Raw genomic sequence first — 21859 nt, forward strand, 5'->3', positions numbered from 1 at the left:
ACAGATCTTGCAATAACAAAAATATTTGGAAGTGTGAAATTTGAAGAGAGTTAGATGCTTATTTCGCTTTCTTTGAGCGTTTTGTTTTTCAGACATCTTAAACCCTATGTGGGAGAGTTGCCCGAAGAAATTGTCCGATCTCTTCCATTTTTACAACAGACCTTATGTTGATGGAAATATTGAGATGTACCAAGCCTGAATAGAATCGGATGTTAATTTCGCGATTTATGACCTTCATAGATACTCAAAATTTTGACCCTTTGTGGGGAGGTACCAGAAGGAGTCGACCGATATATATTCTATCTTCATTCCAGACCTTCGGTTAATAACAATATTGTGAGGTGTGATCTGATCTCTACCATCTTTATAAGAGATCCTGTGTTGATGGAAATATTGTGATGTGTCAAGTCTGAATGGAATCGGATGTCAATTTCACGTTTTATGGGCTTCATGGAAATCCAGTATTTTGACACTTTGTGGGGGAGGTACCAGAAGGAGTGGACCGATATAATCCATATTCACACCAGTCCTTGGGTTAACAAAAAATATTGTGATGTGTGTAATTTGAAGTCAATCGAACCCTTACATCTCATTTTATAAGAGTTATAATTATTTAAAAATTTGACCCTTTGTGGGGGGGGGAGGAACTCGATGGAGTGGACAGATATTATCCGTTTTTGCACCTGACCTAGCACTGATGCAAATATTAGAATTTGCAAAGCTAGAGCAAAATCGGATCATCCTTTCTCCCTCTGTGCAGTAAAATATTTTCTTTGAATATTTCGTCCAATTTTTTGCCAATCTCCGAACTCGATCTAAGTTTGATAATAATATTACGATGTACAAATTTTGGACCAAATCGGACGAACGGTCATCGCTAGATCGACTCCAACGGATTTGGTCCAAAGAGACCTAGGGAATTCTTTAAAAAATCCGCGTTTGGTCATTTGAGGCAGGTTTTGGCCACATCAAATGATATAAAAAATATGTATCGGAGCCGCGTTCCACCAAATGGAAACGTACGTCCCGAATTTCATAATAAACCTGAAATCAGATGAATGATATATATGGGAGCTATATCCAAATCTGAGCCGATCTCAAAAAAATTTGGGAAGGGTATTTCGGAGCTCTATCTGGTACGAAATATCATTGTTGTGGAGTGCATATTTGGACTTAAAGACCTACTCGGATGAAGCATATATATGGGAGCTACTTCACCATTTCAGATTTTCACCAAATTTGACTCCAGACTGAATTCGGTCGGATGTGCCAAAATTCTGGTCATTTGGGCTGATATTGGCCATTTTGTGCACAATTAACACGAAATCGGTTGAAGATAATATGGGAGCTATATCTAAATTTGAACCGATTCTCAACAATTTCAATGGGGTTCGTCCTTGTTTGGAAAATTTCATCTCAATCTGATAATAAATGCTACCTGCATTTTCTTCACAAAAATAGATGGACAGACGCACGGACGGACATGCATAAATCGTCTCAGAAAGTGATTCTATGAAGATCCTCAAAAATATTTAAGGACTTTTCGACTCATAAAACTTTTGTTAAAAACAAAAAAACCTTCTTAAATGACTTTTAGCCCAACAAACCTTGATTTTGAATTCCTGGCGTTTATGTACGATTTCGACTTTTGATTGATTCGGGAATCTGTAGTGGAATTTTGTGACAAATAATTGTATAGAATATATTAAATTTCGACGATCATGCTTAAACAAGTTTTTTATCATGATTGGAAAAAAGGAGCAAAACGACCTCTTTCGTGACTAACTTGGAATTTTCGACAGAAATAATTATTATATGGTTATCAGTAATATTAACGAAGACGCGATAAACATAAAATCAACGGAATCCAAGAAATTTTAGTCAGAAGTTCAAAAAATGTGTAAGAGTGGGGAACTGCTATTTTGGGTTAGTTGTAGCTTTTAATTCTTCTAATCTTAGCTTTACTTTCCCAATCTTTTCTGGGATTCCAGTAATTATTGAAAAAAAAAATACATTTTTTCGCCAAGTGTTATCAACTGCTATCTATTATCTAATACTTCTTAAATTTAAGAATTTTTGGCTTTAGAATTTTATGACACATATTTTTTGGAATAGTTTTTTCTTCAGAAAAAAATTCTTATTTACACAAAAAACTAGACTCCGAAGTAGAAGTTCGTTCGTTTAAGAAGCCTTAGAATTTTCTTTTCTCTTTAATCTAATTTAAATCCAAATCCACGAAGTTGCATTTAGAAATTCGTTTCATAAGAACTCTCGGTTTTTTCTTTGAAGACTTTAATTTCTTTTCTTCATATAAATTAAAACCCTTCTTCCTTTTCCATTTTCCCACACCATGAAGTTGACCACCGTAGATTTTGAGTGAAGGTTCTTTTGTATTTTTCGTATGCAAAAAATAATTTCCAAATATTTTTTTCGTATTTGTATATTTTATTTTGTATATAAACTTAAAGTTTTTGTTTTATTTTATTTAATACAAGGCACAAATAATTGCTTAACTCTTTTGTCTTCTTAAACTTAAAGCTAACAACAAGAAAACTTGATGGTGAATAAAATGAAGTTACTTCAAAAAAAAAAAAAAAAAACAATGAATGATGAATATGGAAGCTGTTGTTATTACACTTGTTTCGTTTTTTTACTTAAACTTCTTTGCTACTCAAAAACAAAAACATGTATATTATAATAATTAATAAAAATACATACATTCTATGCTCTAAATATAAATATTAAAAAGAAAAGAAAATAGATTTTTGTATAAATTATTTTAGAAAATTTCGCATACAAATGAATAATAAGGGTTTATATACATGAAAGCAGAGGGGGAGTGAAAATAGATTAAATGAGCAGCATTGATTAGATAAATACAAGGGCCGGGTATAAATTTCAATAAGACTAAAGGAAGCACCCTATCATTGCAGGGGGTAATAAAAAAACTTGTTCGAATTTATTTAACAGGGCAATAAATTAAACTAATTTCAAAAAAGGCAATTAAATTGCCATAGCTAAGTAGTGATATAAATGAAAATCGTTGTATACATATGAGGAGGATTTTAAGATCCCCCGAAATAGAAAATTTTGAATTACAATGAAAACAAATAAAAAATGATCGTGTAAATTTTTTTTCAAATTAATCTCGTTCGTTTTAGATATGTTATGAGCAGACTATAAATAAATTTGTATTGAGCCAAAGATGGTATAATGTTATCTCTTTGATGTCGCAAATTGCCAATGACACGGGGTATGTCCAAGTCCTGCAAAAAGAGAAATATCACAAAAAAAATCTTAGAAAAACCACACCAAAAAACCACACAAATTTCTCTACAAACCTCATTATGGTCAAGCGTATAAAGCAACAAGTCAGCTGTCAATGTCACACCTGATCTACCGCCACCTTCTAGACAATGCAATAGCACAGGTGGATTTGTATTGTGCCCGGGCGGGACTTCATTTATTGAAGCCATACGCACTGAATTCAATTCTTCGAGAAAATCCAAAAAATGATTTACATCTCGTGGACAATTTTGTTCACCCCAATCGGTGTAGTTTAGATGCCATACCGAACGATAACGCCTTGATTGTATGTGATAAAGACGCAGTTTACTTGTTATACAACGGTCGGTAGTTTGTGAGAATTCCTGATAAACCTGGAACTGTAAAATGGGGGAGAAATGGAAGAAGAAATAACATCAGAGAAATATACGTTACAGGAAAAGGGTGGGTAAATTCGATATGTGTAGACATAGAAAGCCCATAAAAACCTCGCATAGAAACATCTTCAACGATGATTTCGAAATTGAATTAACAAAAAATTAAAATAAAAAAATAATTAAATATTTTTTTAAACATGGTTTGAAAAAAACCTTCGGTTTATAAAAAAAACTCAAGCCATGAGAACCCACATTTAAAAGAAAAAGAACAATCAACCGATACTTTCTACTCGTAGAACATAGGAGAGAGAGAGAATCTCTCTAACAATAAGGTCAAGATAAACCCAGTAAGGAAAAGTCAAAAGTCGGGCGGGACGGCTATATGATACCCTACACCACTACGAGTACTAAGCTCCCGTAACTAAAAAGTTTAAATTGGGAATTTATGTGAATTAGATCATACCAACTAAGAACCTTATTTGAATGCGTATCATGCTTTAGACTCTTACTCGATTCTCAAGAAATTTGACGGATGCTTCGTACCTCAAGCACCAAATAATATTGCTGTATAGTGCTTGATATGACTCCGATAAGAATTATATTAAAACAAGTTAAATAGTATCCGTCGAAAATGTAGATATTTTGTGTGGGAGGTAACAGAAGGAGTGGACCGTTATTGCCCATCTCCGAACTCGATCTAAGTTTGATAATACTGTTACGATGTAACAAGTTTGGATCAAATCGGATAATCGCTTCGAGAGCTATCGTGTACACCAGCCAGACGGATGGACGGACATCGCTAGATCGACTTCAAATGTCCTGAAACGGATTTGGTTCAAAGAGACCTAGGGTCTAAAACCGTTATTTCGATGAGGCACGTTTTGGACGTATTAAATGATATCAGCTCAGTCATATGGCTGAGGGTAAAAAATATCTTTTGAAGCAATAGATATTCCGGACCGAGTTTCAGCAAATGGGAAAAATCGGTTGAATATGAAAAAATCTATTCAATTTGTGCTGATATTACATATATGGTGAAAAAAAACGTAAAATCGTATGAAGATGTATATCGAAGCTATAAAAAAATCTGAACCGATCTCGATAACATTTGGCAGATATATTTTCGAGCTATATCTGATGCCCGGTATCAAATATCATTATTGTGGAGTGCATATTACGCATGTGAGGGACTTAAAGTGGGACGGATGAAACTTATATACCGCAGCTATAGCAACATCTGAAATGATTATCACAAAATTTGAAGTATTTGTTTCTAGGATGAAATCAGTCGGAATTGCCAAGTTCAGTCCAAATGGGTTGATATTAGACATTTGGTGAATAATAAATTTTATATCGGATAAAGATATATATATGGAAGCTATATCCAAATCTGATCCGATCTTGATAAAATTTAACAGAGGTATTTCTGGGCTTTAATAAATATCATAATTGTGGAGTGAATTTTACGAATTTGAGGGACTTAAACACCAAATCGGATGGAACATATACAAGGCAGCTATAGCTATATCTGACCGGATTTTCGCCAAAATTGATGTACTTGTTTATAGACTGAATTTGTTCGGATGTACCAAAATGCAGGTCATTTGCACTGATATTGGCCATTTGGTGCACAATAAACCTGACATTGGATAAAGATATATGTATATATAGGAGCTTTATCCAAATCTGATCCGATATCGTTAAAATTTGGCAGAGGCATTTCCGAGCTCTATAAGATACCTGGTACCAATTATCATTGCTTTCGAATTCATATTACGAATGTGAGGGACTTAAAACCCTAAATCGGATGAAACATATATATGGGATCTATAGCTATATCTGATCGGATTTTCTCCAAATTTAAAGTACTTGTTTATAGACTGAATTCCGTCAGAAGTGCCAAAATTCAGGTCATTTGGACTGATATTGGCCATTTTGGTGCACAATTAATCCGAAATCGGTTGAAGATATAGCTAAATTTGAACCGATTCTCACCAATTTCAATTGGGTTCGTCCTTGAGCCAAACAAATCCTGTTCGGAAGATGTCATCTCAATCGGATAATAAATGCAAATTTGATATACTTCTTCTTGTACTTAATTTGGTCGCATTTGCCAAAATTTAGGCCATTGGTGCACAATAAACCTGTATGGATAAATATATATATATGGGAGCTATATCCTAATGTGATCCGATCTCGATCTAAAATTTGACAGATGTATTTTATCTGGTACCAAATATCATTCTTGTGGAGTGCATGTTGCGCATGTGAGGGACTTAAACCCCATAATCGGATGAAACATATATACGGGAGCTAGAGCTATATCTAAACCGATTTTCAACCAATTTAAAATACTTGTTTATAGTCTGAATTCGTTTGGATGAAGCATGGATGTGCCAAAATTCAGGTCATTTGGGCTGATATAGGTCATTGTGCACCAACAATTGACCCGAAATCGGTTGAAGATGTATCTAAATTTGAACCGATTCTAACCAATGTCAATAGGGTTCGTCTTTGGGCCAAACGAATCCTGTTTGGAAAATTTCATCTCAATCGGATAATAAATGTAACCTGCATTTTGTTCACAAAAATACATGGAAAGATGGACGGACGGACTGACATGCATAAATCGACTCAGAAAGTGATTCTATGAAGATCCTCAAAAGTAACTATGGGTTTATTTCGCTTCCTTCTCCATGTTACAAACAAATGAAAAAGACATAATACCCTTACCACTATGTGGTGAAGGGTATAAAAATTGCTGTGGGGTCATCACCAGTCTCATGTCGCTATTTTAGGGGAATTGAAAATTTTAAATATATTGAGGACTTTTATCTGCCACGGCATTCAGTCAGTCTCTGGCGCATAAGATTCATGACTTGGAAATGAAGGGAGATGGCTAAAACTGTGGATTTTATAAGGCGAGCAAAAAAGGCAAGCGGCGACTTTTAGTCGTAAGCAATTCATTTCTTTTTTCCCATGCTTGGAATTTACGGCCCTGCTTCTACGATATTTCTTTTCTTTACACATACTTTTTTAGGATGAACACAAAGGACCGATCGAAGTAGCTGTCTCAAGTTAAACGAACAACTATCTTTCAAAATCTTATCTAAAGTGGGAATCTGATTTCATTGCAGACAAATTTTGAATCCAGCGATTTTCTTTGTCCACTAAGTTTTGGTGTGTTGAACAAAGACACAAGGTAAAGACGTTAATCTGGCCGGGAACACCAGGATTTTAAACTTTGATTCTTTTCTTCTTTCTTGGGTTTTCAAAAGCTTTTCTTTTTCTCATGCGTGGCATTCACGGCCCTGCTTCCACGATGTCTCTTCACTTTCCACATAATTTTTTAGGATGACACAAAGCACCGATCGAAGTGGCTGTCTGAAATTAAACGAACAGCAAACTTTCAAAATCTTATCTAATATGACATTCTGATTTTATTGCAGACAAATGTTGAATCCAACGATTTTCTTTGTCCACTAAGTTTAAGTGTATTGAACAAAGACACACGGTATAGACAGACGTTAATCTGGCCGGAAACACCAGGATGTCAAACTTTGATTCTTTTTTTCTTTCTCGGGTTTTCATTTTTCTCATTCTTGGCATTTACGGCCCTGCTTCCACGATGTCTATTCACTTTCCACATATTTTTTTTAAGATGAACTCAAAGGACCAATCGAAGTAGCTGTCTCAAATTAAATTCAAAATCTTATCTAATATGGCATTCTGATTTCATTGCAGAAAAATTTTGATAAAATGTCAAAATTCTGATAAAATAATTTTGATAAATAAGTTTTAGTGTGTTGATCAAAGACACAAGTTAAAGACGAAAATCTGGCCAGGAACACCGTGATGTTAAATTTTGATTCTTTTCTTCTTTCTGGGGTTTTCACAAGTGCTGCTGAAACTATAGCTGAAATGTTATGCTTCATTATTTATGAAAATCAATATCCCAATCCATTTAATCTTCGAAGATATGTTTCGGATTGGTTTCCGCAAAAATAAGTCAGCTAGAGAATTGGTTTTCAATTATTATCCTATTAATTGGGCTTTCTTTCTTCCATCTTCTTCGTTTTGATAATGACTTACCTGACCAAACTCCATTCGTTGATTTGTATTGGGAGGTATGTAATTTAAATCCTCCGACAACTGGACAATTAAATAGACATCAGCCTCCCAAACGCATTGCCAAAAAATGCGTGTCGTCAACTCTTCATGGGGCGATTGAGCCACAATATAGAAACGTTGTTTGTTGCCAACAGTAGCCTATAAAAATACCAAAAAAAAACTCACACACATTGAATTAATATTCAATAATAATATTTAGACCACTCACCGAAATATGCGAGGCATTAACATAGCCATGACGATTTTCCATGGTGGGTGTTAAGCGCACCCGATTATCTTCATATGGTAGGAAATTAGGATCGGAATTCTTCATGGCATTCTCTTCCAATAGGGCACAATCATAACGGGCCATATCACGACGTTTCGGTATGCCCTCGAATTCCATAAAGAGTTGGGAATCATTCAGTTTATCGTTGAGTATTTGGCTCTGCAAAATTTAAAAGTAAAAAAAAAAATAAGTAAAGCTTTTGAATCTTGGTTTAATTGGGATGGGAGAATGAGTTTGGAAAAATCACTTAACACAAAATTAAACAAGTAATATAATATCTCTCGGTTTTGTCGAAAGATTTATACCCCCAGCCTTGAGTTATGATTATTCAAACTGTAGACCCATTATGGGGGAGGTTCTGAAGCAGTCGGACAATTTTGCCCAAATCGTAAGGAGAGTGTAAGGAGTGGACCGATATATCCCATCTTCACAGCAGATCCTGTGTTAGTAGAAATAGTGGGATGCGTATTTGAAGAGACCTGGATGGTTATTTTGGATTTAATGATCGTTTTGGTTATTCAAAACTTTAACCCTTTGTGGGTGAGGTGCCAGAAGGAATGGTCCGATCTAGTGTTTATGGAAATATTGAATGGAATCTGATGTTAATTTCGCGTTTTATAAGCTTCATTCATTTTCAAATTTTTGACCCTTTGTGGGGGAGGTACCACAAGGATTGGACCGATACATTCCATACTCAGATCAGATCTAGTGTCAGTAGAAATAATGGGATGTGTGAAAGATGAAGAGAACCGGATGCTTATTTCGGTTTTTATAATCGTTTTGGTTATTCACAACTTTGACTCTTTGTAGGTGAGGTACCAGAAGTAATGGTCCGATATCTACCATCTTTTTAACAGATCTTGTGTTTATGGAAATATTGAGATGTGCCAAGTCTGAATGGAATCGGATGTTGATTTCGCGTTTTATGAGCTTCATGAATATTTAAAGTTTTGACCCTTTGTGGGGGAGGTACCAGAAGGAGTGTACAGATATATTCGATCTTCACACCAGACCTTGGGTTAATAAAAATATTGTGATGTGTGTAATTTGAAGACAATTGGACTCTTACATCACATTTTATAAGAGTTATAATTATTCAAAATGTTGACCCTTTGTGGGGGAGGTACTTGATGGAGTGGACCGAAAGTTGGAGCAAAATCGGATTGTCCTTTTACTTTCTGTGCAGAAAATTATTATTATTTCTTTTTTTTTTTTTGAAAATTTTGCCATTTTATGTGGGAGATACCAGAAGGAGTGGACCGAACCCGATCTAAGTTTGAAAATAATATTACGATGTACCAAGTTTGGATCACATCGGATAATCTCTCGAGAGTTATCGGACAGACGTACATCGCTAGATCGACTCCAAATGTCCTGAAACGGATTTGGTCCAAAGAGACCTAAGGTCTAAAACCCTTATTGCGATGAGTCACGTTTTGGCCGTATCAAATTATATATATCCCCTGTAGCCATATGGCTGAGGATATAAAAAAGAAAGAGGAAACCTTACCAATTTATCCTTTGAGAATTGCCCCGATATGGGTTGCAGTTTTGGCACTCCCGTCGACCAGCGATGATGTAAATTCAAATCATCCTGAGCCAGTTTAATTTTCTGCAACTTGGTGGTGTTCGATGCCTTCTCTCGTCCCAGGGTAGCTGACTTTTGTTTATCGGGTGTTTTACTGCGACCCAAAAAATTCCAACGTTTTTTACGTTTCTCTTGCTTCGACGAACTATTTGCAGTGCTGGAACTTTGTGTGGTTGTATCTAGGGTACTGTTGTACATGGAAGATGATGTGGAAGACAAATTCATGGTGGCGAATTGTTGATTCAATGAATCATCATGGGACACGGAAGATGAGGAGGCGATCAGACGACTTGAATTCATGGCTGCCGCCGTTGAGGAGGAAGACATTGGCGAGGAGGGAGGTATATCGGCAGCCGATACTGATGAGGAATTTTTCATATTCCTATGCTGCCGCGGTGGTGGAGTAACTTTGATGGGAGTGTTGCTTTCATGATTGCCAAGATTATTGCTATTGGATGTTTGTCCAATGGCAGGGGCTGCAGATGCGGCTCTCATTGCCCTTTGCGGGGGTGTTGGATCCAGTAGCTGCATATCCGTGCTAGCCGCTCGATCTTGTTGAGTTTGATGACTGAATTTTTTAATATTCATTGAAATCTCATCTGGCTCATCGGCTGGTGATTGCATATACTGCTGCTGCTGCTGTTGTAAATGATGATGCCTTGCCGCCGGCACTGGAGGTTGCTGCTGCTGCTGCTGATGAATACCACCCGGTGCTGATTGTATGGAAGACGTGCGATTTCGCATGGCCGCTTGTTCACTATTGTATGTGGATGATGAGCCGGAGGAGCGTTGTTCGGTATTCCGTTGGGGTGTAACCGACGATGATGACTGATAGTGGGGCAGTGGTACATTTTCATAAATCGGTTCTATGGAACCATTCATTGCATTGCGTTGCAGGCCACCAGATTGTGTGGCCTGTTGTTGGGACGATGAGGAGGAAGACCGATAGCCGGAGGGCGGTAGTGTGGGAGAATTTTGTTCATAGCTATTTTGAGTGTTGGCTGCGGCTGCTGCTGCAGCAGCTGCTTGGGACAAGGCCGATTGCCGTAGTTGTGACATAATCGAGGGCTGCTCCTCAATCATATTTAAATTTTCAAATGTTCCATGCGGCGGCAGATATGATTGGGAGTGACCCATGTGTCCCATATAGGGATACTGATGTAACATGGTGGCCCCTGAGGATGTGGTTATCGGCCCTCCTCCTCCGCCAGCGATTCCTCCCGGACCACCCACCAAAGCTGAAGGTTGTCCACCGCCATATGGATATTGGGAATTTAATAGATTACGATTTGACACCAAATCGGGTGATGAACCCGAAACATAGGCCCTATAACCCAATAGCGGACGATGTGAGGCCACCGCCAGATCGGGTGTGGACGAAGAACTTAAACGATTCACCGGATATGGTGGTGGTGGTTTTGTTCTCATCATCTGTAGGCGTTGTGAAACATCCACATAGACATTGTTGCCCTGCCCAGAGCCACCCATTCCGCCACCGCCGGCAGCCTGGGAGGCAGCATTCATATTATATTGAGCATGCATGGCTTGCGCCGGCTGGGCCACATCTGGATAACGATGTGTGGCCAGATGGCCCAACATCATACCTTCTCCTGCCTGATGGACATCTGGCTGAGATCCTGCATAATACACTGCGGCCGAATTGTGAGCTGCCAAAGCAGCAGCTTGATATTGTAGCTGATTCAAATTATACAATTCATTGGAGGGGAAACGATATTTCAGTTGGACCGCTGTTTCATAATCCGGTGCTGGTCTATAGGTGGGCAACATAGCCTTCAGCCGTTCCCTTTCATGGGCATCTGCAGCCAGCAAATGATTGTTGTTGGTATGACCCAAAAAACTAGAACTACTGTGGAGATTATTATTACTCAAATCTTGACAGGAACTGCTCTGCAGGCGGGTATCCAAAATGCTATTGGACAAATGCTGTGAAGAGGAGACATAGTCATGGGAGTACTCCTGAAAATGAAATAAAAAAAACAAAAGGTAAATAACTTTCTTTTGAACGATTGAAGCTCCAACTTACCTTGCTCAGCCAACTTTGACCCAACTGACTACTGCCATGATGTCCCCCTCCCATGTGTAGGGCACTACCATTGATCCCACCATTATTATCCGCTCTACCACTACCCGATTGATGACTAGCTGCCAGGGAGATATTGGAAGACATCAGGGCCGATGAGGAGTTGGCCGATGTTATCATGCCATGTGGCGGCAATTGACTATTCGACTGATGATGCAATGACTGGACCGAGGACAAATACTCTTGGGTTTGTTGTGGCGTTACGGTGGCCTGTTGGTAGCCACCGCCACCACCACCATTATTTCCAGCACCCCCGCCACCAATGGTTACGGAATTATTTGCACCAGGCACATAAATGGCACGTTGTTCCATCAATAAATCCTCCCGCGAATCACTCAAGTCATAACCACTAAAAGCCGAGGCATTTATGGCTTCTGCCCCACCAACACCACCCCCAATCGATATACCATTGGCACTCTCCACATCACCCATGCTCGACGAGGAATCCTCATCGATATAACGTTTAAAGAATTTATGTTGTGTTATACATAATTTCCAAAAATAACGAGCCGTATCCGCCTCGGAAAAGATAAACGAACCCACAAACAGCGTACCATCCGACTTATTCTGTTCGATACGTATCGTTCGTTTGTCAATGGTCACAGTGTGAAAATCTTTCCATGGGAAATATTGTCGACCATTTTCAGCTGTCACAACCATTCCATTGATGGCCAAACCCAAATTAATGTCATTACCAAGATTATCTTTGGCCTGAAAACGCTCCTCGCCATAACCTTCTAGCTGTTGACAACATTGTATGTACATTTCTTCGGCTTGAGATGTTGTCAGATGCTGTATGCCGGAGTGTTGCTGCAGAACTTCGAGTATAAGACTATCCAAAAGATTATCATCATTTGCCAGACCTGGAAAAGAGGAAGATATGAGAATTTAATAAAAAAAAATACAAGAATTAATATTTAAATGAGATGTGCCTAAAAGTATGCTTTAAAATTGATTCACATTTCTCAAATAATTTGCATTTGGCCTAAACAGTACTAATGTGAGTTTCACCAAATAAAATATTGAATTTTTGAATATAAAACCAACTTTAGAAGGTATTTTAAATATCTTTCATTCTAGGATGACCTATGAAATGTTTAAAGTCAGACGAAAGCGTTTTCTCTATCGAAAATGTGAAGGGTCCTTTATCTATATAAAATCTTCTATGTGTATACAACAGGAGCTTTTTCGTTTATAAATACCCTTTTAGGTATTTGAGAATAAATTTCGGGAGATAAAGTTGAAGCTTGGACATAAGAAAATCCGGACTGTGAAACCATCAAGGAATACTTAGAGGTAATAGCAAATGCTACCGAAAAAATGTACTTTTAAAATGCGAGAAAAAAAGGGAATTATTGGGTTGCCATAAATAGCGTGCTGTTTTTTGCAATTTTGGTGTTGGGGTTGAAGCTCAAACATCGACAATCCTAAAAGCACTATCACATCCCGGGAAAGACATTTATTAATAAAGAGCAAATCCAAATCCAATATCCCCATCTGTATACCCTCAGCCATATGGCTAAAGAGGGTATATATCATTTGATACGGCAAAAGCATGCCTCATCGAAATTACGGTTTTAGACACAAGGTCTCTTTGAACCAAATCCGTTTCAGGACATATGGAGTCAATCTAGCGATGTCCGTCCGTCTGCCCGTCTGGTTGGTGCGCACGATAAATCTCGAAGAGTATCCGATTTGATCCAAACTTGGAACATTGTAATTTTATTATCAAACTTATATCAAGTTCGGAGATGGACAATATCGGTCCACTCCTTCTGGTGCATCCCCCACAAAACGTCAACATTTTCAAAGAAAATAATTTACTGCACACAAAGAGAAAGTATAATCCTATTTTTCTCCAGGGTGCGAAAATGGATAATATCGGTCCACTCCGCCAAGTACCTCCCCCACAAAGGGTCAAAATTTTGAATAATTATAACCACGGCGGTTACATTGATATCACGAGCCGGAAGAGTATACTTTTTCATGTCCATATACCTACCCTTTGAGTACCCCGACCCGCCGGCCCAAGAAGTAGAGAAGCTGTTCACTGAGTTGGGAAGCCGAGGCAATCTCGTCGTTGGATGTGATGCTAACGGTCACCATTTTCAATGGGGCAGTAAGTGATTGCTTCAAAGACAGCATAGGAACCCGAGTAAGGCTCGATGGGTGAAATTTGCGGAGCACACCGCATGGAAGCTGAGATCTACTGGTAATCTCCCAGTAGACTTCGCCGCATATGTGAACGAGTCCGTTAATTTGATAACAAAAATTCTGACTGGGAGCTATGAACGAGCTTGCCCGCTTACCTTCCCCGGCAAAAGATGCCAACCTGTCTTGTGGTCGAAAAACCTAGCCCAGTTCAGGAAGAAAAGCAGACGATTTTATAATAGGGCCAACTGGGTACGGACTGGGAGGCTTATAAATCAGCTTTCAACCGGTACAACAGTGAGAAAAAAAAGGCCAAAAGACGATCTTGGGTTTGCTTTACTGAGTCCATAGAAAATGTCAACGCAGCCTTCAGATTCCGTAGAGTACCTTCAATGGACCCCAAATCCATTGAATGCATAAAGCGGAATGACGGAAGCTGCACTGCCTTTGGTCTCGGGACACTCAATCTGTTAGCCAGTACTCACTTTTCGAACTGCTCCGACGCGATAAATGACCGATTGTCAGATCGGTTTAGTCGTGGGTCGGAGGATGTAAGTCTGACTGAGAGGATTGTAAGTGCTCCCAAGATTTTGTGGGCTATGAACTCATTCAAACCTTTCAAGTCACTGGGACTGGGACCGGATGGCATTATCTCCGCCATGCTACAGCATGCATCGACGGTAATAATATCATTCCTAGAGGTGATATTTAAGGTTTGTCTGCGTCTCTCTCACATTCCATCACAGTGGAGGGAAATTACAGTCACTTATATTCCCAAGGCTGGGAAACCAAGTCATATACGTCCAAAAGACTACAGGACTGTCAGTCTCTCGTCCTTGCTATTGAAAACGCTGGAGAGACTAATAGACATTGAGATTAGATCTATGATACCCTTGACCTCGTTGCACAGCACAGCTCAACATGCCTCAGCGCAACATGAATCAGCGCAAAACGACATCGTGGGTTATGTAGAGATGAACCTGAACAACTCGTGCTTCACTTTGGCAGCCTTTCTAGACATCGAGGGAGCCTTCAATAATGTCATACTTGAGGCAATTCCCTCGCCAAATCTTGTACGTTGTAATATTTTTATCGGTCTTAGGTAAGAAACGAATTGGCCAACTGCTTCGGAAACTCCCCATAAAGGGTCAACTGTTTGAATAATCATAACTCAAGGCTGGGGGTATAAATCTTTCAGGAAAACCGATTTTCAAGGAATTCCACATCCCTTCAGATGTACTTCACTAATCTTTTCTTGGCATCGTTAGGCTTGAATTTCGCCGAGTTTTAGTACCACTCCACTCAAGATTATTGGCACAAAATTGACCCATAGATGATCTCACATGTATTAGATCAAGCTTCTATCAATAGGATATCTACAATAATAGAAGACATTAAATGACCTTCCATCAAATATAGTCCCACCATTTCTAGTGGTCCAAAAAATAAATTTTGCGATTTTAAAATAAACAAATTTGCTAATCAACATGTGTTGGAAATTTGTCCAGCCAAAATGAAAATATAATTGTTGTTGTTGTTTCCTCCGGACATTCTTTCACATGATAGCTCATCATTGTGGTGGTAGGTATCGAGTTGATAATTCCTCATTAGTTTTCAAAGCAGACATATTGACTGACAATAGCATATTGCGCCGCCGGTATGGCATTTTGACGTCAATTTTCGGAAATACAATTTTTGCACACACCAACAACAGAAAAATTAATGAATCACTCCACTTCACCGCCACCATGGCTATGCATAGTGGGGGAGGTGTGGTGGAATGGCCGGCTATGCGGTTGAGGGCAAGTTGCAAATATTTGTTTTCCTTGTTCTTATGAATAGCGTCGGCGCATCATATCTTATCATCGCCTAAAGGTAAATAAATAAATAAAACAATTAAAATTTCTTTCTTAATACACAAATTTTGGCCCGATGTGACAAGTGCAACAACAAAACGACTAGAAAAATAGGAACTACAACTGATAACGGCCATACATACGAAAACATAAAACTATTTTTACCTACCCTACACCACATAGTGGTAAGGGTATTATGTCTTTGTGCATTTGTTTGTAACATGGAGAAGGATGCAAGATAGGCCTATAGTTACTTTTGACGATCATCGTAGAATCACTTTCTGAGTCGATTTATGCATGTCAGTCCGTCCAATATCAGTCCAAATGACCTTTTTTTTTTTTTTTTGGCGCATTCGACCGAATTCAGTCTAGAACCTAGTACATCAAATTTGGTGAAAATCGATTCAGATATAGCTATGGCTCCCACACATATGTTTCATCCGATTTGGGGTTTTAAGTCCCTCACATTCGAAATATGCATTCGACAACAACGATATTTAGTACCAGATATCAGATACAGCCCAGAAATACCTCCGCCAAATTATATCACAATCTGTTCAGATTTCGATATAGCTGCCATATATATCTTCAACCGATTTCAGGTTTATTGTGCACCAAATGACCAATATCGGTTCAAATGACCTGAACTTTGGCACATCCAACCGAATTCAGTCTAGAAGTAAGTACATAGACTTCGGAGAAAATCGGTTCAGATATAGCTATGGCTCCCACACATATGTTTCATCCGATTTCGTGTTTAGGTCCCTCACATTCGTAATATGCATTCGACAACAATGATATTTGGCACCAGGTATTTTATAGAGCTCGGAAATACCTCTGCCAACTTTTATCAAAATCGGTTCAGATTTCGATATAGCTCCCATATATATCTCCAACCGATTTGGGGTTAATTGTGCACCAAATGACCAATATAAGCTCAAATGACCTGAAGTTTGGTACATCCAACCGAATTCAGTCTAGAAGCAAGTACATAGAATCCGGAGAAAATCGGTTCAGATATAGCTATAGCTCCCATATATATGTTTCATCCGATTTGGGGCTTAAGTCCTCCACATTCGTAATATGCATTCGACAACAACGATATTTGGTACCAGGTATCATATAAAGCTCGAAAATACCTCTGCCAAATTTTATCAAAATCGGTTCAGATTTGAATATGGCTCCCATATATATCTTCAACTGATTTCGGATTAATTGTGCACCATATAGCCAATATCAGTCCAAATGACCTGAAATTTGGCACATCCAACTGAATTCAGTCTAGAAGCAAGTTCATCAAATTTGTAGAAAATCGGTTCAGATATAGCTAAAGCTCCCATGTATATGTTTCATCCGACTTGCTGTTTGAGTCCCTCACATTCGTAATATGCATGCGACAGCAATAATTTTTGGTACCAGATATCAGATACAGCCCAGAAATACCTCCGCAAAATTATATCAAAATCGGTTCAGATTTGGATGCAGCTCCTATATGTATCTGCAACCAATTTCGGGTTAATTGTGCACCAATATAAGTCCAAATGACCTGAATTTCGGCACATCCGGCCGAATTCAGTCTTGAAGCAAGTACATATAGAGCTCGGAAATACCTTTGCCAAATTTTGTCGAGATCGGTTCAAATTTGAATATAGCTCCCATATATATCCTTAATCCGATTTCAGGTTAATTGTGCACCAAATGGCAAATATTAGTCCAAATGACCTGAATTTTGGCACATCCGACCGAATTCAGTCTAGTAGCAAGTACATCAAATTTGAGAAAAATCGGTTCAGATATAGCTATAGTTCCCATATATATGTTTCATGCGATTTGGGGTTTTAAGTCCCTCATCTTCGTAATATGCATTCGACAGCAATGATAATTGGTACCACGTATCTTATAGAGCTCGGAAATACATATGCCAAATTTTATCGAGATCGGCTAAGATTTGGATATAGCTTCCATATATATCTGCAACCAATTTCGGGTTAATTGTGCACCAAATGGCCAATATCAGTTCAAATGACCTGCATTTTGGCACATCCAACCGAATTCAGTCTAGAAGCAAGTACATAGAATTCGGAAAAAATCGGTTCAGATATAGCTATAGCCCCCATATATATGTTTCATCCGATTTGGTTTTTAAGTCCCTCCCCTTCGTAATATGCATTCGACAGCAATGATAATTGGTACCAGGTATCTTAAAGAGCTCGGAAATACCTCCGCCAAATTATATCAAAATCGGTTCAGATTTCGATATAGCTCCCATATATATCTCCAACCGATTTGGGGTTAATTGTGCACCAAATGACCAATATAAGCTCAAATGACCTGAAGTTTGGTACATCCAACCGAATTCAGTCTAGAAGCAAGTACATAGAATCCGGTGAAAATCGGTTCAGATATAGCTATAGCTTCCATGCATATGTTACATCCGATTTGGTGTTTTAAGTCCCTCACATTCGAAATATGCATTCGACAACAACGATATTTTGTACCAGATATCAGATACAGCCCAGAAATACCTTCGCAAAATTATATAAAAATCGGTTCCGATTTGGATATAGCTCCTATATATATCTTCATCCGATTTCGGGTTAATTGTGCACCAAATGGCCAATATCAGTCCAAATGACCTGAATTTTGGCACATACGACCGAATTCAGTCTAGAAGTAAGTACATAGAATTTGGAGAAAATCGATTCAGATATAGTTATAGGTCCCATATATATGTTTCATCCGATTTGTGGCTTTAAGTCCCTCACAATCGTAATATGCACTCGACAACAATGATATTTGGTACCAGATATCTTATAGAGCTCGGAAATACCTCTGTCAAATTTTATCAAAATCGGTTCAGATTTCGATATAGCTCCCATACATATCTTCGACCGATTTCGGGTTAATTGTGCACCAAATGGTCAATATCAGTTCAAATGACCTGAACTTTGGTACATCCAACCGAATTCAGTCTAGAAGCAAGTACATAGAATTCGGAGAAAATCGGTTCAGATATAGCTATGGCTCCCACACATAGGTTTCATCCGATTTGGGGTTTTAAGTCCCTCACAACAATTATTTTTTATACCAAATATCTTATAGAGCTCGGAAATACCTTCGACAAATTTTATCGAGACCGGCTACGATTTGGATATAGCTCCCATATATATCCTTAATCCGATTTCAGGTTTATTGTGCAAATAATGGCTAATACCAGCCCAAATGGAGTGAATTTCGGGACGTACGTTTCCATTTTGTGGAACTCGGCTCCGATACATATCTTTTTTAATATAATCCTTCCCAAAATGATATCATGCACTTTATAGCAATGTTATTTGGTATAAAATATTAAAATGTCTCCGTCAAATTTAGTGAAAATCGATTCAGAATTGGATATGCCTCCCATATATAAGTTACCTCTGAAACGAAACCATAACTGCTCTAAAATCAAGTGTTGATAGATGACATATTCTCCTTCAAATAAATTATTTTTTTGTTACGGGAGCTCTACTAAATATGCATAGTGATGTAGGGTATCATACAGTCGGCCCCGCCGACTTTTGACTTTACATTACTGCTTTTCAAATTTTAATTGTTTTGGCAATTGTTGATTCAATTAGAAAGAATTCCAGGGAGCGTTTGTCCATTCCCTCTCCTCCTCCTCACCGCTGTAGATATAAACTCACCTTGTAGATTTTTCGGCAATACCAATGACTTTTTCAAATAATCTTTACTCTGTTTATCGCTCTGATAACTATCGTATTCCGCCTGCCGACAATAGAGGGCCAGCAGTATGGCCGTACGTATATCACAGGCAATCTTTCCCTCATAGATATCGTTTTTCAGCTGTAGAAAATAGTAGTAACGCGTCACCTCATCACTCAAATGCCGTACACCCGTTGTCACATAGTGTCGTACGCGCAGAAAGATTTTCGTACCGGCAGCATATTTTTCCAGCTGACGACTGAGGGAACGTTCCAAATCGATCCATTTCATTTCATCTTCTTTTCCCTTGACAATATAGCGTAGACCGAAAAATTCCGGCTGTTGTATGAGCAAACGTTGGCAGACATTGTCGAGACATTCTTGGCCTTTGCTCTCCGAGCTGATGGTACAATCGACGGTGGTTGTGGTATCTGTGGGCGAAAAGAGAAGAGAAAACAAGGAAGTTAGTTGTGATATTTTTGAGGGGGAAATTGCTGAAATAAAATTATAGAAATGAGGTATTCTGTAGAAAGAATATTCGCATAGTTGGAAAGCTTAGCTCCGGAATCTGAATAACAAAGCTTGCCAGAAATTGGAGGTCTCTTTTGAAGAAAACTTTTTACAATTATTATTCTATTATTAAATATATTCTGTCGGAAGGTTTTCTACATGAGCATGACGAACGAACTTACAGACATAAATCAGGTTCAGATTTCAGGAAGATCACCAAAAGGACCAGTTGTCTATCCCATTTATTTCTGCAGGGTATAAAAATCAAGAAATAAATAATACTTATGTTAAGACCCCTTAATCTACCACATATTGTCGTAGGGGTTAGAAAATAAGAGGCCTTTTGAATACATTTTAGGGAAATTGAAGTGCCTACTTGATATTTAATTTATATTCGATAAGATATGGTAAAACAAGAAGGATGGGATGGTAACAGCACTAAATTTTGCATTTCTTCATAATTGCTCAAATGGCACTCAAATGCATTTACTTTCCAGTGCCATGAGGATATAAAAATCAAACTAATTCCAATTCTGGTTTTCCAATCATTCTGCTTGAAATAAATAGAATCAATTTAAAAAGTATCAGTCGGTTTCTCCGACAAATGTATACAGATATAACAGATATAAGTATTGAAAATGGTGACCCTTTGATCCCTTTTAGGTGAGGTACCAGACGGGGTTCGCAGTTATATATCACCTTCACAACAGATCTAGTGTTAACAAAAATGTTTGAATTTAAGAAAATTGAAGAGAGTTGGTTGCTTTTTTCGCTTTGTTTGAGCGTTTGGTTTTTCAAAATCTTGAACCCTGTGTGGTGGAGGTTCCAGAAGAAATGGTCCAATCTCTACTATTTTTATAACAGATCTTGTGTTGATGGAAATATTGAGAAGTGTCAAGTCTGAATGGAATCGGATGTTAATTTCGCGTTTTATGAACTTGAAAATCCATTCAAAATTTTGGTCTTTTGTGGGGGCGGTACCAGAAGGATCCTACCGATATATCCCATCTTCACAGCAGACCTTCAGTTAGTAAAAATAATGGCATGTGTGAAATTTGTAGAGAACCGAACGCTTATTTCGAATTTTATAATCGTTTTGGTTATTCAAAACATTGACCGATCTCTACAATCTTTATAACAGATCTTCCGTTGATGGAAAAATTGAGATGTGCCAAATCTGTATGGAATTGGATGTTAATTTCGCGTTTTATGAGGGAGAGGTAACAGAAAGAGTAGACCGATATGCCCCTTCTTCTCACCGGACCTCAGGTTAATAAAAATATGGCGACGTGTGAAATATGAAGAGAACCGGATGCCTTTTTCAGATTTTATGATCGTTTTTTTTTTTCAAAATCTTGAATCCTATGTGGGGGAACTACCAGAAGAAATGGTCCAATCTCCACCATTTGTATAACAGATCTTGTCTTGATGGAAATATTGAGATGTGCCAAGTCTGAATTGAATCGGATGTTAATTTCGCGTTTTATAAGCTTCGTGAATATTCAAAATTTTTACCCTTTTGGGGGGGAGGTACCTGAAGGAGTGGACCGTTATTTTCCATCTTCACACCAGACCTTGGGTTAATAAAAATATTGTTATGTGTGTAATTTGACGACAATCGGACTCTTACATCACATTTTATAAGAGTTATAATTATTCAAAATTTAAACCCTTTGTGGAGGAGATACTTGATAGAGAAGACCGATATTGTCAATTTTCACACCTGACCCAGCAAATATTAAGATTTGCAAAATAGGAACAAAATCGGATTATCCTTTCTCTTTCTGTGCAGGAAATTATTTGCTTTAAAAATGTTGACATTTTGTGGGGGAGGTACCACAAGGAGTGGGCCGATATTGCCCATTTCCGAACTCGGTCTAAGTTTGA

At 38.2% G+C, this 21859-nt stretch overlaps 1 protein-coding gene across 1 annotated transcript in view; it reads right to left on the reverse strand.

Annotated features, from left to right (window-relative positions):
- Positions 1 to 2817: 2817 nt before the first annotated feature.
- The window catches only part of LOC131800688 (tyrosine-protein phosphatase non-receptor type 14-like), a 35411-nt gene continuing 16369 nt past the window's right edge, over positions 2818 to 21859 (reverse strand). The window contains exons 2-8 of the mRNA XM_059118345.1: positions 19444 to 19893; positions 11694 to 12613; positions 9572 to 11626; positions 8002 to 8220; positions 7755 to 7931; positions 3342 to 3665; positions 2818 to 3266 (exon numbers count right to left, since the gene is read on the reverse strand). Coding sequence (XP_058974328.1) covers positions 3138 to 3266; positions 3342 to 3665; positions 7755 to 7931; positions 8002 to 8220; positions 9572 to 11626; positions 11694 to 12613; positions 19444 to 19893 — 4274 coding nt within the window. The 3' untranslated portion in view covers positions 2818 to 3137. The remainder of the gene's footprint in view (positions 3267 to 3341; positions 3666 to 7754; positions 7932 to 8001; positions 8221 to 9571; positions 11627 to 11693; positions 12614 to 19443; positions 19894 to 21859) is intronic.

The sequence above is a fragment of the Musca domestica genome, unplaced genomic scaffold, assembly GCF_030504385.1.
Source record: "Musca domestica strain aabys unplaced genomic scaffold, Musca_domestica.polishedcontigs.V.1.1 121, whole genome shotgun sequence".
In the NCBI taxonomy this organism is placed as follows: Eukaryota; Metazoa; Arthropoda; class Insecta; order Diptera; family Muscidae; genus Musca; species Musca domestica.